Here is a 19,298-nt window from a genome sequence, read left to right as displayed (position 1 = left end):
TACACCGTGTGTGTGTATATGTATGTATATATATATATATCTCCACAACAAGGAGCACAGTATAAATTGCCAATATAATTAATAGATTTTATTATATATAATTAAACCAAAATATACATACAAAAACATAAAACAATGACAGGGATACTGCTGTCCAAACAGGGAGCCATATTACACGTTGCCCAGAAAATAATATTTTGTGTCATGGATATAACAAATAAATAGATTGAAATGATTCAATTATAGCAAGTATAAGTTGCTCTTATATCCATGAAACATATATATCTGAAACCAATACCAGTAAAACAAAGCATAAACTACAAACTGGTAGTGTAGACTGTCACAAATGTGAGGCTGACTGTATCCATGGTCCGATATATTAGAAAGAACTCAAAGGGCAATTATATGTACGTTTTGCTGCTTCTTCTTCATGCCTCATGACGAAGAAGCAAAACGTGTGTTGATCTCTTATGTAAGTGCCCTTTGAGTTCTTTCTAATGTATCGGACCATGGATATACAGTCAGCCTCACACTTGTGACAGTCTACACTATTAGTCTGCAGTTTATACTTTGTTTTACTGGTATTGGTTTCAGATATATATGTTTCAAGGATATAAGAACAAGTTATGCTTGCTATAATTGAATCATTTCAATATATTTATTTGTTATATCTATGATACAAAATATTAATTTCTGGACAACGTGTAATATGGATCCCTGTCATTGTTTTTGTATGTATATTTTGGTTTAATTATATATAATAAAATCTATTTATTTTATTGGCAATTTATACTGTGCTCCTTGTGGTGATTCTATATTGGTTTCAGTTTTTGCTGCTTGATATATATTATATACAGCGCTGGCAAAATTTAAGAGACCACTGCACAGTTTTATAAAATCCGCTTCTCTACATGTCTGACAACCATTCCATTCCAGTGTCAGTTGAATTCCAACCAGAGGACACGTCATTCTATCTAATGTGCTTCTGATTAGGTGATCACTTGAGCCAAATCTTATTTAACGAAGGAAAGTATAAAAAAAAAACCCTGCTGTGGTGTTCACAATCCTCTTGCAATAGGACAAGCTGGATGGCAAAACAAGTGCTAGTAATATCCCAAAAGTAATAGCAGTGAAAAAATAACTTTTAGCCATGCCAAAGAAGTTGAAAAGAAAAGTCTTGAGTGAGGAAAAGAAGGGCTCAATTCTGGCTTTACTAGCAGAGGGATACAGTGAGCGTCATGTTACCACCATCCTTAAAATTTCTAAGACAGCAGTCCATTACAACAATGTCAAGCAGCAGATGCTGGGGACAACAAAGCTACAGACTGGCAGAGGGTGAAAAGGACTCTCCTCTGACCGGGCTGACCATCATTTTATGTGAATGTCACTCAGCAACCGCAGGATGACATCAAGTGACCTACAAAAGAAATGGCAGCTGGGGTGAAGTGCACGGCAAGAACAGTTTGTAACAGGCTCCTATAGGCAGGGCTCAAGTCATGTAAAGCTAGAAAAAAGCCTTTCATCAATAAGAAGCAAAGGAGAGCCAGGCTGAAGTTTGCTAAAAGACCATAAAGATTGGACCATAGAGGACTGGAGTAAGGTAATCTTCTCTGATGAGTCTAATTTTCAGCTTTGCCCAACACCTGGTCGTCTAATGGTTAGACGGAGACCTGGAGTTGGCGTACAAGCTGCAGTGTCTTGCACACATGGTGAAATTTGGTGGAGGATCGGTGATGATCTGGGGATACTTCAGCAAGGCTGGAATTGGGCAGGTTAATCTTTGTGAAGGACATATGAATCAAGCCGCATACAAGGTTATCCTGGAAAAACAGTTGATTCCTTCTGCTCAGACAATGTTCCCCAACTCTGAGGACTGTTTTTTCCTGCAGGTCAATGCGCCATGCCACACAGTTAGGTCAATCAATGTGTGGATGAAGGACCACCACATCAAATCCCTGTCATGGCTAGCCCAATATACAGACCTGATACTCATTGAAAACCTTTGGAATGTAATCAAGAGAAAGATGGATAGTCGCAAGCCATCAAACAGCGAACTGCTTAAATTTTTGTACCAGGAGTGGCATAAGGTCACCCAAAAGCAGTGTGAAAGACTGGTGGAAATCATGCCAAGACGCATGAAAGCTGTGATTAAAAATCATGGTTATTCCACAAAATATTGATTTCTGAACTCTCCCTAAGTTAAAACATTAGTATTGTTGTTTCTAAATGATTATGAACTTGTTTTCTTAGCATTATTTGAGGTCTGCAAGCACTGGATTCTTTTGTTCTTTTGATCATTTCTCATTTTCTGAAAATAAATACAAAATTTAGTGCTTGGAAATTTTGAGACATGTCAGTAGTTAATAGAATAAAAAGAATAAAAGAACAATCTACATTCTGCTCAAAAATATACCTATAAAGAGAAAAATCAGACAAACTGAAAATTTTGCAGTGGTCTCTCTCTCTCTATATATATTATAATATGCAAATATAAATAGTTTGTGTATATTATATAGTGTTTTATGATCCTCATCCCTTGTCTAATCTGATACGGCGACCTCCTTTTATCTCCACGGTGCACTCCTTGGATTCAGAACAGTAGGTTGCCTTGACAAATCTATTCAAAACTCCGTTCCTTGGTTTTATTGGTGGGGATTCAAGGCTTTCAAATTTCTCCTCACTGCTATACAGCTGACATCTTCTTCCAGACAGAATGAATTAAGGAAATACAATAAGACACTTGATCTACCAGTCAAGGATCTTTCCATGTTGAGGATAGATTCCATGGTGTGCAGGCAGGGTAGCAGGCATCTATAAATACACAATACTGGCTTGTTTACCAGTCCAGCAAACAACTTTTTTCACTATTTTTTTTTTTTTTAGAAAACCTGATTAAAGGGTGAAATCTTTCTGTATATGTAAAAAAAAAAAATAAAAAAATGACAAGAATCAAAGAGTAAAAAGAGCAAAGTGTTACATTGGCAGGGGAACGCTTTGTTTGCATTTTTTTAAAGGAATAGTTGCAGCATAAACAGGATCACGTGTTGGTGTCTTAGGCCGAGCGACATTTGTAGAATGTTCTGCTCTGATGTTCGGACTGTATGATGGATGTTTGCAATCCATCATTGATGTTGAGTTTTCTTAGCCCGATCATCCCTTTCTTGTTTGTATGAGAATAATTCATCGCAGTCCTCCTCTTTAGGCAGATAGTTATTGACATGCATCAACATTTGAAGTTCAATTTTCTGTCATTGTTTGCGAAGTATAATTTCTAAACTTGACAGTGTGTGCAGACTCGGAGCAACACATGTGGGAGAGGGAAAATGATGAGGATTGCATATTCTTAGTCGAAATGATGTAAAGACACATGAAAACAAACATCTATAATACATAGAAAAGGAAATACACAGCTTGTTACAGATCTGGATCTGTGATTTCTGAAGGGATTCAGTTTGCTTCCATTCCTCACTATAGAAATCCTCTGGCTTAATAACTTGGTGGCACCCCCTCCTGTTGGTCAGTGCCCAGAACTCATACCCAGCCAGTTCTCACTGACTACACCCCTATTTCTGGGTAGAAGCTTCAAAAACCTATGTGTGCAGAATCGGCCAGAATGACCATTCTATTCTATACCTTGGAAATGACATGACTGAGATCATTGTCTTTATAGCTAGCAAAAGCATATGTACTAAATGTTTCCTGATTGTAAGAATAATTATGGCTTTTTAGTACAATATCTTCAAATAAAAAGCATTTTTGTTATTCTAAATTATTTGCTGACTATGCTAGTACTATAAAACTAGAAATAAAGCAAGTAGAATTCAAGTTGGCGTGGCACCTAGTTTCATTAATCTTTTTAGTGATAGTTGTCCATTCATTTAAATTATTTAAATTCGTTTGGTTAGAGTTCTTTCACCTAATAAACAAAATGTTTGTCCACCTAATAGTAAGGCAAATGCTTTTTTTTCTACTATGGCCTTAATAACTAACAGGCAGGTAGTTGCCAAAAGAGACAACTAGCTGCCTATTCTACCCGGCACCAGATCAGAGCGGTAACTGACCGCTCCTGCTGGCAATTCAGCTGTTCCCTGTTAGCAGAGTAGCTCCTCTTCTTCTGGGTTGCTCTGTGGACAGGACGTGACTGCTGACATCGGGCTGATTGACAGAGTGCTTCCTGTAATTAGGTAGCAGGGAGCCGCCATTGAATCAACATGACGTCAGCAGTCACGTCCTGTCGACTTATCATAACGGGAGAGAAGCCACTGCACGCCGATGTTAGCGGAAGCTGCTGAATTACTAGCAGAAGAGGTCAGTGACCACTCTTTCTGTGCCAGCAGAGCTTGGCATCAGGCACAACAGACAGGTAGTTGGAAGTTCTTAGGCCCATAGTAAAGAAAAAAAAAATATAGTCCTGGATAACTCCCTTTATGATCCACACTACTTTGGAAAATGTAACATTAAAGTATAATGTAATTTTTTGAGTCACATACTGCCCCTCGTAGGCTCTGCACTAAGTGATAACACCGCAAAGCGAGGCTTCCTGTAGTGTCACTTTAATTAAAAAAAAAAATCTAATGACTTCATCCAAAATGCTTTGCTGCTGCCTTTCCAATACTTGAAAACCCACTTGTGTGTAGTGTCCATATGTTTATGGTATATACTTTATTCCTTCATATTTATATTTTGTCTGATTTGTCTTTTGCAGAATTGCTGTAACTGGGTATCCAGTAGTGAACCATTAGACACTCCGGTGGAGTCGATGCTGCCAGACTGCCCCCGTGTATCTGCAGGTAGAAGTCTCATGCTTAAACAGTACTACAGTGTTTTCTATTTAGACATGATGACCAGCAATGTAGTAGAGATTCCATGTACCACTTATGTGGCAAGCACAAGACCAAGATTGTGCGAGCAACGTGTAGTGTGGGGTCTCAGGAAATCTAGGTGGGACGGATGATGCAATTTCCTATCAATATTGGTGATATATACCCTCTTCCATTATGGCCAGCTAAAGGTAATGTTTCACATTGTGTTCTGGAAGTTTGAGGGTGTGTGCAGTGGGGAGGGTGCAGCCTGGAAGATAACTCTGCCCCCAGAGCTTATGGTACATGAAGGGGGAGTTACCAGATTATCTTTAAACATAGTAAATTAGTGCAATTTTCTCTCTGACCACAGAGCCTCATATTAGGATGACGCTTCCTGTTCCATAGATATAACTTTCAGTGGTCTCAATATCATCTCAGGCAGAATTTCAATGAAAGATAACACCTTTGTATATATATAACACAAGATTCAGCACTAACAATGGCACAGTGACCTCTGCACAGATCAGAGCATGCCTGGACAGCTCTCCCATAGAAATCAGTGACTATCTTCATGTATCCTTGGGTATGTGTGTCCGCTGTGAAGCACATCTCTGAATAAAGATAACAGCAAATCCGGCAAGATGGCCATTCTCATAATAATACTCAGAGAATAAGATAAAACATGTCCAATCAGAAAAAACTGATTAGAAAAAGATATGTAGCAGTTGCTGGTTTCAATTAAAATATTGGACATACTTTCCCTTTAAACAATCGTACCATTTCAAGCCCATAGAACTAGGTCAGCCTGTGTATTATCACATTTGTGTCGAGACCCTCACCAGCTCACAAGAAGATCTCAGCGTATCTGTGATATAATGTTAGTAGGATACAGTAGATTATTCTGTTAATGCCTTCCTGGTGGGAGTCGCAGTATACCAATCCTTTCTAGGTAAGTTTCGTCACCTGTTCTTATTCCTTCGCTTTTTGGGGAGAATCGTGATTATTCCATTATAGCCAATGGCAGCCAGAAGGCCACAAGTGAGGCTGGTAGAAGGTGAAGTGTCATGGGGTCTTCAAAGGCGCATTCATACTCCTTTGTATGTAAAAAAAACAAAACCAAAAAAAAAAAAACCACTTAACTAGTAAGATGGATATTCCAATGTTGGTGAGAATTCAAACGGAGATTCAGTGAGACAAGGATTGTACTACAATGCGTTTTTTCTTTCAATGTGTTTCAAAGTCATCCAACTTCTTCACCAGGAAAAACCACAATGAATCCGTTTATCCTGATGAAGAAGTTGGAAGATTTTGAAACGCATTGAAAATAAACCTAATTGTTACTATCCTTGTCTCGTTGAATCTCTGTTTGGATCCTCACCGGCAGTGTAGAACACCACTTTGCTTTTTCCTGCATGATGTTACCTTGGTTTTTGTAACCCATGATTTCTCGATTTCGTGCTTTTTAGTGTTGTGTATTACACAATAGAACCAGGTGAGCATAACTGTTTTATGACAGTTACTGGTATCCGGATAGAGCCCTATTGTGCTATCTTGTTACTCCTCTAATGTTATAGCTAACTTATTAGTGATGAGTGAACTTGCTTGGATAAGGTGTTATCCGAGCATGCTTGTGTGCTAACCCAGTGACTTTGGCGTGATCAAATAATATGTTCGAGTGTCACGCCTGCATGTCTCGCCCTGTAAGACAGCTGCAACATATACAGGGATTGCCTAACAAACAGAAAACGAACAAACAGCTGCGAAACATGCAGAGATTGCCTAACAAACAGCCACGAGACATGCAGAGATTGCCTAACAAACAGCCACAAGACATGCACCCACAGGGACTTGAACATATTTTTCGACCTCGCCGAAGACACTCCGTTAGCACAAAGAATGCACGGTATAAAAAGTATAAAATGCCTTTAAGATAAAATTGCTTACAGGGTCAGTAGTGATAAGTGTTGTCTCTGGCCACGGAGACTTGTTTGACCTAGAACTCATAAAGCGACCATTACAATTTTCGATACTTATGACTTACGGCCTACTACTTCACAGCAATAGGAGTGAATTGAAAAAGCGACACAACAGTTGGGCGTCCGCCTCGTTCCTTATTGACTATGGCTTTTTTACCACTCGCAACCTAATTCCATCTCTCCTGCTTCTTAAATACATGATTAAAAACCATTAAAACAATGTAATTGTGTGTGTATAGACCACACAAGCGCATGCATACGGCCTTCCCGTATATATTTTCGTGTGGCTCATTTGTTAACGCACTACTGGTACATAAAATATTGAAATATGCAGAGTAATTTGCTGGAGATGTCAGACAATGTGTTTAATTAAAATATAGATGAAAGATAATACATCTTTCATGGTTTAGTCGCTTGCATTATCTTGAAATGATATCAAGTAAAAACAATCTCACGCATGTGTTAAATGTAATTAGAAAAATAATTCTGTTACATCAGTGGGAGGACGGCGCTCATCTGAAATAACTTTTATAGGTTTACCCCAGCGCCTGAGTTGTATTGTTCTGTTTTCCATTTACAGTTTCTTTTATCTGATCAGTAATTTTCTATCTTTGCGTTTATTGTATGAGACCTACTCCTTTCTTCTTCTATAGCAAAACAACAGTTTGATGCCCAAACCCAGGTGGGTACAGGACGCCCCTCACTCATCCTTGTACTGTATCGCTCTCTTGAGAATTTAGGACTTGAGTAAATAAAAGCCTTTTACTCCTGCAGTCGGGCAGGAGAAATAGAGAGTCTGACAGCTTCTTATGTATGAATGGAGGAGCTATATGATAAGATATTCACCATATGTTCATTGTGTGGGGCAGAAACAGCATGGGATCTGTATGGAGGGAGGGTGCATATGGGAGGTATGCTTAGAATATTTTTTTTTGTATGGGATGATCTGCAAAAGCACGCTAGACAATTGACACCATACGGTCTACATCACGCATCGTGATTTTAATATATTAGGGGAGAAGTGGCACTTCACAGCAATTTAACATATTTAAATAACTGTAGATAAATATATGAATATTCTGTGGTTTTTTTTTTGTTCTTTATGTTTATGAGCTTAATGGAAATGTATGGCTTACTATTGCTATTGTTTTGTGTATATTTAGTACCTTGCACAATCCTTTATTGTGGACTATTAAGCAGGATGAAAGTGCTTTCAATACAGTTTGCAAGGCACTTACTGTAGTCAATGAGACCATCAGTAAGGATAACAAACTTTTTATCGTATGACATGATGTATAATGATACACCTCGGAAAAACTTTATTTTTAAGTTCTTTTTTAGCTTCAGTATTGTGGCTGATAATTATATGCATGCATATATTTATGTCTACATATTTGTACATATGCATTTATTTATATGTGTATGCACTAGCAAGCAGTATGTGAAAAATGGGTGCCAGACCTTCCAGGCATAGACCGATCCTCAATATAGTACAAAAAAGATTAAGACATCACTCCTTTTTAGAAAAAAATATAGTGGTTTGTTAGCCCATATGGGCTCCTGCGACGTTTCGACTCAAAGAGTGTGAGCCTTTCTCATATTTGTACTTATGCATTTATCTATATGTGTGTGTATGTAATTACACACACACAAATTTAGATGCATGCGCATATCTACAGTATCTATCTGTGTGTGTATGTGTGTGTGTATATATATATATATATATATATATATAATGTACATATACATAGCCATACGGCTCTGGCAAAAATTAAGAGACCACCACATCAAAACCCTGTCATGGGAAGCCCATTCTCCAGACCTGAACCCCATTGAAAACCTCTGGAATGTAATCAAGGGGAAGATGGATAGTCACAAGCCATCAAACAAAGAAGAACTGCTTACATTTTTGCACCAGAAGCAGTGTGATAGACTGGTGGAAAGCATGTCAAGACGCATGAAAGCTGTTTTTAAAAATCATGGTTGTTCCACAAAATATTGATTTCTGAACTCTTCCTGAGTTAAATCATTAGTATTGATGTTTCTAAATGATTATGAACTTGTTTTCCTTGCATTATTTGAGGTATGAAAGCACTGGGTTTTTTTGTTTTTAATTTCGACCCATTTCGCCTTTTCAGAAAATAAAACACAAAATGTATAGCTTGGAAATGCGGAGACATTGTCAGAAGCTTATAGACTGAAAGAGCATTTTACATTTTACTCAAAAATATACCTATAAAGAGAAAAATCAGACAAATAATATTCATATTTAAAGTGTGTGCCTACATTTGTCTATTTATGTATTTTTGTGTATATATGTTTCTATTTGTATGCGTGCAGGCTTGGACTGGCGCAGTGGAGAAGAGGAGAATCCTCCGGTGGGCCCCTGTGTAGGAGTAGACCACCACCTTCTTATATGAGCAGTACTTGGTGCTATATACTTGAATCACTATATACAAAGGTGACATCTTATTCATTTATCAATCTACGCAGTTCATTGTTGGATAAATTTGTGATTGAGGATAATGTCACATTTTCATATAGCTTAGAAGTGGGCCCTTGGCACCTCAGTCCGACACTGTATGCGTCTATATAATTGTTTGTGTGTTCATGTATATTGCTATTATTTATTATAGCACCATTTATTCCATGGCACTTTATATGTTAAAGGGGTGAACGGTACATAATAAAAAAACAAGTACAATAATGCTGAAACAATACAAGTTACTTACTGGAAGAGGAGATGATGACCCTGCCCACGAGGGCTCACAGTATGCATGCATGTATGTACATTTCCATATATGTATATGTGCATACATTTACATCTATATATTATATATGTATGTATCGATGTGTATACATTTGAGCTTATACCGTATATATTTGAATGTACATATTTATGTCTAGGTTTATATATGTTTGTGTGATCGTGTTCTACTTGCATACATGTAAATGATATTTACATCTTTATTTGCGGCACCTATATGTTACACATAAGTTACACATTAAAGGCTTACTGCTCCCCCACTACTCCTTTTTTTTTTTTCCATTTATACGGTGTACCCAGATAGTGATATGTGATCGTCACCCCACAGATTGAGCCTGATATGGGGCACTATGGGGTAAGCTCTCCTCCAACAAGTAGATGAAGGTTATCCACGGCTTCTAGTAAATGGCTTACACTGTTTGGATGATATTAATTAAAATGTATCCTCACTTTGTCTGTCAGTGGTAAAGTGCTTTCATCTCTCCACTGCATTGTGCAGCTTGGCTCCCCTAGCTTACGGTAGCATTAAAAATATAGTTTTGTGCATTGAGATGAGCTATCTAATCATTTCATTACCGGTGGTTTAGGATATGGAAGACTTTAAAAGCTGTGTAACAATAAGGCTGTCACCGCACAGCCTCATCCCCCTAATAAGCCATTCAAACCTGTAGCCGGTGTCTTTGTGATATACAAGCACTTTATTAATAAAACTACACTTTAAAAACCTCCCTTCGTTATATTGGATTGCTCTTTTATTATCATGCTGGCAGGATGTTAATCTGTATAAAAAAATAAGCAGGGGGAAATCTAAAATTACAGGCAAGAAAATCCAGTTCCCCAGCTGTAATACTGGTGGCAGGTACCGCGTGTAAACAGGCGCGGGGTAGCCCGCTGTTAATGCTTTGGCAGAATCAAAGTAGTGCAAGTACACACAGTACATCAATGCACCGTGGGCCGGGAGCCGCTAGTTCTCAGCATGTTAGACACAGATCTGTGAAGCTGATGTTAATAGCGTTCTCTGGTTTCACGTTTTCGCCCTACAAACAAATTAATAACCCATTGATGGGTGGCGTTCCGTAACCTTTTTGGGTACTCTCCCATTAGGAAGAGTCTGTGTTCGCAGTGAGGACGTGCTGGTGATATTTGGAGAAAGCCGCAAGAAGCTTGCTATAAATAAGGGGCGCCAGCTGTTGTAAAGGACCGAGGCTCGTTCAGAGTAAAATTGTAGTTATTTTGTTGATTGCTGTTGCTGGAGGAGGGTTAGAAAAAGACAAAAGGAAGTTATTTAAACTGAAATTATATCTTTCTTTAGGGGGTGGAGTTGCGTCTGTGAATGAAACGTTTCACTGGGATCCTTTTCTGTGTGAAATGGCGTTTGCCGGTGACAAGATGCATGTGTTGATGGGGCCCTTTCCAATGCGATATTACGTCTGTGTTAAGATTGCCCCCCTCGGCTTGTTCAGAAGGGTTAGAGAAGTTCCTGAACCCTCCACATGTGGTCAGCACTGTGACGGAGCCTAACAATGGTATAATGGACACAGCAAGCACCATGGAGAAAAAGAGAAAAAAAGCGTACACAAGAGATAGCAGGCAGTCTATAATTATAATGTGCTGCGGCACTCCGGAGTACATTGTATCCGTCTATGAAAGGGAAGATAATAAGACAAGCAGCTGGTAGTGGTGGAGAGTCAATCAAACTGAGGCTGGAAATGAATTAGCTTCAACAACTATGTTAAGAGACCCCAGATAAAAAGAGCAGCCACAGTTCGGAGTGATCAAATAAAACCATACATGAAAAATGATAGTAAATATTAGTACTTCAATTACAAGGGATATTAGTAGAGTCCCTGGGCTAATAGACGAAAACCAATCCGTGCTAGCCCCGCCACAGGCTGCAGGGGTTTCCTCTAAGTGGTCCATTAGGCTCAAATAATTAATATGTTATGAGGGATTTATTTATCCAATTATTTGTGGATTGTAACTTCTTTGTATAAGTCTCATATAAAGAGAGAGTTGTACTAAGAGCTAGACCATATAGGTGGCCCTGGGATCCACTAGAGATCCATGTCCGAAATAGGTGCCTTTATGGTGGTTTTCATAATCTATTAATTAGAGAATATGTAAACATCAGTAATAGTCAGGAGAGTAACTTTGTAATTTACAGCAAGGTATCATTATTTAATATTGAGTCAAGTGGATTATATAGTGGCAACATATTCTGCAGTGCTGTACAGAAATTCACAACATCCAATCCCTGTCCTCATTGCATTGACAGTCTACTATGTATCACATACACACATTCTTACACACTCACACACACCATACACACATATATATACACACACACACACACAGATATATACAGACTCGGACTGGCCCTCGGGAGGATACGTGAATCCCCTGGTGGGCCCCTCACCTCCATATATGACCAGTATGTAGGACAATACACGTTGTACGAACCAAGTTTGCGTCTCATAATTAATTAATCAAACTACCTTGTTTATTATATAGCAGAGCAGGTAAATTTGTGAATGAGGGTAATGTAATATTTGCGTATAGTCTGAAGATATCAATGAGGCATGTCAAATTTCAGACTGCAAATCACATTGTGATTCCCTGGAGGAAGATCTGGCTAGTCCCATGTTTGAGACTCTTAAATGAGGCTCCACGGACTTTATTTGCATATTCGTATTTGCACCTAGGATTTCACTGATTGAGCGCCTTTGCCGGCTGCCGCAGTGTTTTCTTTGACTGGTCTCCCTGAGGTCAGTGATTGTTTCGTGATGTTGGTCTACTAGGCATTGCTCCCACCTAGCCAGAATCCTACTCCACACTGATGAGGGGCAACACCCCGAAACAGCTGTCTGTGGATGGATACCTGGCCTTGGTATTTCCCTTCTCATATCTGAAAACTCGTAAAGAGCTGGATATTGACTTAAAGGGCCACTTAATATGGTGGTAATGGTGGTTTCCGAAAGGAGCCACTCCTTGGCTGGGTCCTTCCCTGGAGGAAGATTTGGCAAGTCCCATGTTTGAGACTCTTAAATGAGGCTCCACGGACTTTATTTGCATATTTGTATTTCTCAGGGAGCAATGCACCTAGGATTTCACTGATTGAGCGCCTTTGCCGGCTGCCGCAGTGTTTTCTTTGACTGGACTCCCTGAGGTCAGTGATTTGTTTCGTGATGTTGATATGACTTAGAAAGCTCACACTCTTGAAATAATTTCCTAATGTCTTACAATATTCAGGAGTAAGGGATCACCTGGTACTCGTGCATGTCAGATTGTAAGACCTAAGCCACCATACACATTAGACTAATGTCAGTCAAACTCATCATTATTGACAGGTTCGGCACCAGCCAACTGATTATCTGAAGATATCAATGAGGCATGTCAAATTTCAGACTGCAAATCACATTGTGCTCCTGGACGTAAGCTGCCGGTCAGCATTTCAGTCGGTGGCTGTCTCATATACCATAGCGCTCCTGAGTGTGCTAGAGAGATGGCTATCAGTTGGGTGTTAGGCCGACTCCATCTAATATGTATGGCGGCTTTAGAAGCTACCGGTGCTGGATCGTGTGGCGTAACATGGATCAGCTGGATGTCTGACTTGTAAGTTCTGTGATGTTTGAACAATATAGGGAGGTTAGTTGAAAAACTTATCCAGGAGGATGGAAGCGAATGGTTAATAACTGATGAATGTTGATGAGGCCACACACGGGTGTGAACAGTGACAGCAGGAATCCAGCGTAGACATAGAGATGTAGATCGCACTGGATGACTGTACAGCGCACAGCAACATGACAGAATGCAGGGCTTATACACGTGCAGCATATATTGAGCATGTATTAGCAAGTTGTGTTTTATTAGAGCAGCATTCAAGATTCAGTGCTGAAATCTCCCAGCATTCTCTGATGACCCGATGTCTCTACAGAACTTGTACCAATCACTATCCAATATTCTGATGTAACCTTCCTGCCGCACTCCATCATAAGAGCTCACGGTGATGTTCTTACAAGTGTATGACAATAAGATTATTCGCTGTTTCCAAAATCACCAAATGTCCAACTGATGGCCCAAGTTATTTCACAGCCATACTCCAATCACTAAAACAAAATGGCAACTATTTTTTTTTTTCAAAATTGTTTACAGAATCTGCAATTTTTCTTGTTAACTAGTTGTTGCAGAGTGTTCAAGGGAGTCTGTCAGCACAAAATGACTGTTCAAACCAAGCACAAGTGCTCGGTGCTCCCTTTGCACCTCGTTTAAAATACATCACCATCGTTCTGACTCCTGTAAAGCCCAAGCTGTCAATAAAGGAATAGGAGGGCAGAGATACAGTAGCTGGAAACCAAGCAGGTGAGAGAGTGCATTAAACTGCTCATCCGGGTGAAGTGTCCACCAAGCACCTATGCTTGGTTTGATCAGTCATTTTGTGCTTTTAGCAATCTAGAAAATAATATAATGACGAAGGATTGTTAGGTTTTAGGCAATAATAAATAGCTTTAACCCTTAAATACCCCACTATCACTTCACAACTGTCACAGCTCCGGTATGAAATACCGCAGGTACTTTTGATCAGAGGAAACGGATTCCATTCATTACTCTCCTTCACTAATAGAATTAATGTTCTTTATTTTTCCTTCAGCCAAGTGGTAGAGGGACAGGTAGCGCCCACTGGCTGATGGGTGTCCATGTGGAATAGGTAGATTACTAATTTCTGACTCTAATAATAGAAGTGCTGCGCAGGTCCTATTTCCAGCCTGTGGCACCTCTGTCTGCATAGCAACAATTATCCCGGTGCTCTGGAGACCAAGACATCTCTAGAAAAGTTTTATGCCACTGCATTGTCTTAATTCATCTCCTTAGAAAGAGAGACATCAGTGATCATTCATAAACTCATTTCTTGTTAACCCATCACAGGCTGGTGCAGATTTTTGCCTCGGCTGCAAAACTGGTGTCCTAATACCTGATGCAAAAGACTTCTTCCAAATTAGATATTATTTTATATCAAATTGCAGAATCAATTTTTTATGCTTCTCTGAAGGGGCGTGGCTTATATCAGGGTTCCGTATTAATGACAGAATTCTGCAAAATTTCATTACTCTCTATTGTGGAGAACCTGTCATTATTATGAGTGATAAATGAGACTTACTCATCAAGTGTTCACAATAGTAATGATACATGTCTCTAATGCCATTGTAAAACCAATCCAAGCTCCGGCCTGTCTGACCTGTTTTAGCTGTAGTTCACTTTTTTTCTTAGTTACATAACTATAAAATGTATTTATTAATGTTTAAGGAAATAAAAGTGTAACAAGCCACACCCAGACAGTGATGCCACACCAATACATTGATGCCACACCCACACAATGATGACACACCCACACCATGATGCCACACCCATTCTATTTTAGATGCTTTGAGGTCTTTAGGACCTCACCTGCTGAGACAAGGACGTGTGCACAATACATGCTGGTAATGCACACATCTGGGCTGTTGTGTATGGTAATTACATCCTTGGCACAGATCACTTCTGATGCAAAAGTGAATGGGTGTGGATGGCAGCAGATAACCCCTTTTAAGATGGTTGTCTATGTTTAGAAATACATACCTGAAACTAAGCTACAATACTGCATCTAACCTGTAGACAGGTGTGGCACTGGTTTTGGACCGTAATCAAGTTTTGTTTTTTGTTTTTTAGTTCTGGTAAACCTCTTTCTCAATTGTTTTAGGAATATGGAGCTCTAGAAGTGAAAAACAAAAAACAGAACGACACTTCAGGCTGAGATATCTTGATAAATGTGCCCCTCAGGCTCCATATCTGCAGTTTCTAACTTGAAACTAAAATTTGTTAAAGGAAGAAGAAATGCGTAATTTCATACAATACCACTAATAATTTAAAGAAAAAATTTGGACAAAGCTTAAAATCTAATTAATGCCAAAGTCAGTGCTGCCACTGGTCACCTTACTGCAGTGGAACCCTGTAGTGAAGACGACATGTGAAGACATCACCTAAGGTCTAAGCTGGCCAACCTTACCCCTATACCTGGGACAGGCACAGTGTTGAATCATCCTTCACCTTCTTTAGGTTCCATACAATCTGTACCATATATAATAAATTGGCTTTTCTTTATCCCTATACTACATGTAGCAGAGCCAGGTAGGACAAGGTTAAGTCATACCTCTGCAGGATTGGATTAGATGCACTTGCCTAGCTTTTTACTAGAACTAGAGCTTGTGTTCACTAAGTGTGTCAGTTCTGCTGGATGAAGCAGATGTTAGTGTGCTGCTGGTGAGTGACCAGGCAAAATGTGAGATGTAGCTGAGACACACGTGTTGGGGTTTCTCTCTGTATGGAAACTACATGGGTCAGCTAGGAAAAGCTGAGCAGTTTGTGTGTTGGAGCTGCAGAGAACGTGTGGAAGCTGCAGCCGGGTTCATTGTGAACTGTGCCCAGAATTGAACACTTCTGTTTGGATCTGGAAGTTGCTGGAGCACAGGCTGAAGGGGATACCACGACTGGTGGGAACATACCTCGTCTGTGTATGAAGTTTGCTTCAAGAGAAAGGTCTGTAATCTGTGACACATGGGTTTGCTAAATGAACTGTTTACTTGCTGTGACACTTTTGTGCCCAGAAGAGGCTGTTTTTGGTTTTTAATCCCTTAGTGTTTTATGAAAGCACTAAGACTGCATTTGTTTGAACCAAACCACATTGTCTGAACATTCCCTAATGCCTACCTGAGCACTGTAGTTTAGTGTAACTTAGTTTTTTAGTTGTTAAACTACTTCAGACTTTCCCTGGTTTGTAATTAAATAACTGATTTTACTGGTATGACTTATATATAATAAAATGGTGACATACTGCAATACATCATCTCGTAGGTAGTAAGATAACCCATATAGTGGGTAGCATGGTGTCTCTGGGGCTAGTACTCTTTGTGGCCCTGGGGTCTTGGGTCCAGTTCTGACCAAGGACGACATTTGCAAGGAATTTGCATGTCCTCCCTGTATTTGCGTGGGTTTCCTCTGGGTTCTCTGATTTCCTCCGACACTGCAAAACATTCTGATAGGGAATTAGATTGTAATGATGTTTGTTAAGCACTGTGGAATAAGCAAAATAAAATAATGAAATAGTGGAGTAACATAGTGATTTATAACTGGGCTGTTTATACGCACAACCCATTTACAAGAAATCCCATCTAGATCTTAGCTCTATTTCTGTAAGCATTCTAGATTTTGACGGCAAGGCACATGTGCTGCTTACATTACAATTCTGTGTCAGGGAATTGAATGATCTATGGCACGTGAGGCAGCAGTTGAGGTTAGAGTATTGTAATATGTGGTTTGGAGAATCGCTTGTGATCATATCCATTTACAGTGTTAACCACAAATAAATCATCAGGAAAGATTCTATTATCTGTGATGTACTGTCTTCTGCCGCTGTCGCCTGTGCTTCGTGCTGTATGAAGATACTAGAGCTGATCTTTATATACCCCTGTGTGCGCCTCTCACTACGACATCATCACAGCTGTACTTCTACGGGGGAAAGCCTCCACAATACCAATGTGTGACACTCCGATGTACAGATTATATACAGTGGGGAAAAAAAGTATTTAGTCAGTCAGCAATAGTGCAAGTTCCACCAATTAAAAAGATGAGAGGCGTCTGTAATTTACATCATAGGTAGACCTCAACTATGGGAGACAAACTGAGAAAAAAAAATCCAGAAAATCACATTGTCTGTTTTTTTTTTCATTTTATTTGCATATTATGGTGGAAAATAAGTATTTGGTCAGAAACAAAATTTCATCTCAATACTTTGTGATATATCCTTTGTTGGCAATGACAGAGGTCAAACGTTTTCTGTAAGTCTTCACAAGGTTGCCACACACTGTTGTTGGTATGTTGGCCCATTCATCCATGCAGATCTCCTCTAGAGCAGTGATGTTTTTGGCTTTTCGCTTGGCAACACGGACTTTCAACTCCCTCCAAAGGTTTTCTATAGGGTTGAGATCTGGAGACTGGCTAGGCCACTCCAGGACCTTGAAATGCTTCTTACGAAGCCACTCCTTCGTTGCCCTGGCGGTGTGCTTTGGATCATTGTCATGTTGAAAGACCCAGCCACGTTTCATCTTCAATGCCCTTGCTGATGGAAGGAGGTTTGCACTCAAAATTTCACGATACATGGCCCCATTCATTCTTTCATGTACCCGGATCAGTCGTCCTGGCCCCTTTGCAGAGAAACAGCCCCAAAGCATGATGTTTCCACCACCATGCTTTACAGTAGGTATGGTGTTTGATGGATGCAACTCAGTATTCTTTTTCCTCCAAACACGACAAGTTGTGTTTCTACCAAACAGTTCCAGTTTGGTTTCATCAGACCATAGGACATTCTCCCAAAACTCCTCTGGATCATCCAAATGCTCTCTAGCAAACTTCAGACGGGCACGGACATGTACAGGCTTAAGCAGTGGGACACGTCTGGCACTGCAGGATCTGAGTCCATGGTGGCGTAGTGTGTTACTTATGGTAGGCCTTGTTACATTGGTCCCAGCTCTCTGCAGTTCATTCACTAGGTCCCCTCCCGCGTGGTTCTGGGATTTTTGCTCACCGTTCTTGTGATCATTCTGACCCCACGGGGTGGGATTTTGCGTGGAGCACCAGATCGAGGGAGATTATCAGTGGTCTTGTATGTCTTCCATTTTCTAATTATTGCTCCCACAGTTGATTTCTTCACTCCAAGCTGGTTGGCTATTGCAGATTCAGTCTTCCCAGCCTGGTGCAGGGCTACAATTTTGTTTCTGGTGTCCTTTGACAGCTCTTTGGTCTTCACCATAGTGGAGTTTGGAGTCAGACTGTTTGAGGGTGTGCACAGGTGTCTTTTTATACTGATAACAAGTTTAAACAGGTGCCATTACTACAGGTAATGAGTGGAGGAAAGAGGAGACTCTTAAAGAAGAAGTTACAGGTCTGTGAGAGCCAGAAATCTTGATTGCTTGTTTCTGACCAAATACTTATTTTCCACCATAATATGCAAATAAAATGAAAAAAAACCAGACAATGTGATTTTCTGGATTTTTTTTTCTCAGTTTGTCTCCCATAGTTGAGGTCTACCTATGATGTAAATTACAGACGCCTCTCATCTTTTTAAGTGGTGGAACTTGCACTATTGCTGACTGACTAAATACTTTTTTTCCCCACTGTACATGGCAACCTCCAAAGCAGAACTCAGGGGCTGAAAGCCTTCTCTGCTCACATTACCACTAGAGGCGCCTCTCTGTGAACATCTAGGGCTGCTGCTTCTTCACCTGGCGTACGTGCTTGAGTCTGCTTTGCGCACCTTGTCTTTGCCTTGAGAGTCTATGAAGATGGATGTGTCTTTTTCCGACTCCCTTGTGATCTGTCGTGTAATATGTAGACAATTTAGAATAAGTATATTTGTTTAGATATATAGTTAATTGCATCGTGCTCGTGGATGGACAGTATGTGCCCACAGAGTTCCAAAGATGCTATATTATAGATCAATGCCACATAGGTTAGGAATTCTGATGTCATGTGGATGAAGTGTTTCTCTTGATTTGCACCTGGGGAATTTTCCACTACACACATTTATGATATATTAAAGGGTGACTGTCAGCACAGATTGACTGTTCAAACCAAGTACAGTTGCTCGGTGCTTCACGGCGGGGTCAGGCGATTAACTACACCTTCCCACCTGCTTGTTTTCCATCTACAGTATCTCAACCCTTC

General features: G+C 39.9%; 1 protein-coding gene across 7 annotated transcripts in view; it reads left to right on the top strand.

The window, feature by feature from the left end:
• The window catches only part of ARB2A (ARB2 cotranscriptional regulator A), a 663,887-nt gene that overhangs the window by 480,836 nt on the left and 163,753 nt on the right, over positions 1-19,298 (top strand). For 6 of the 7 annotated variants that reach the window (XM_073587607.1, XM_073587648.1, XM_073587558.1 and 3 more), the window contains one exon: positions 4,706-4,790. In XM_073587607.1, the coding sequence (XP_073443708.1) occupies positions 4,706-4,790 (85 nt within the window). Of the gene's footprint in view, positions 1-4,705; positions 4,791-9,118; positions 11,273-19,298 lie in introns of those variants that run through there. The other variant, XM_073587617.1, reaches the window with a different exon arrangement.

The sequence above is a fragment of the Dendrobates tinctorius genome, unplaced genomic scaffold (assembly GCF_039654945.1).
Source record: "Dendrobates tinctorius isolate UK_male_01 unplaced genomic scaffold, ASM3965494v1 ptg000003l, whole genome shotgun sequence".
Lineage (NCBI taxonomy): Eukaryota > Metazoa > Chordata > Amphibia > Anura > Dendrobatidae > Dendrobates > Dendrobates tinctorius.
The sequence above is the reverse complement of the archived record's forward strand: the minus strand, read 5'-3'. Positions and strand labels throughout refer to the sequence as shown.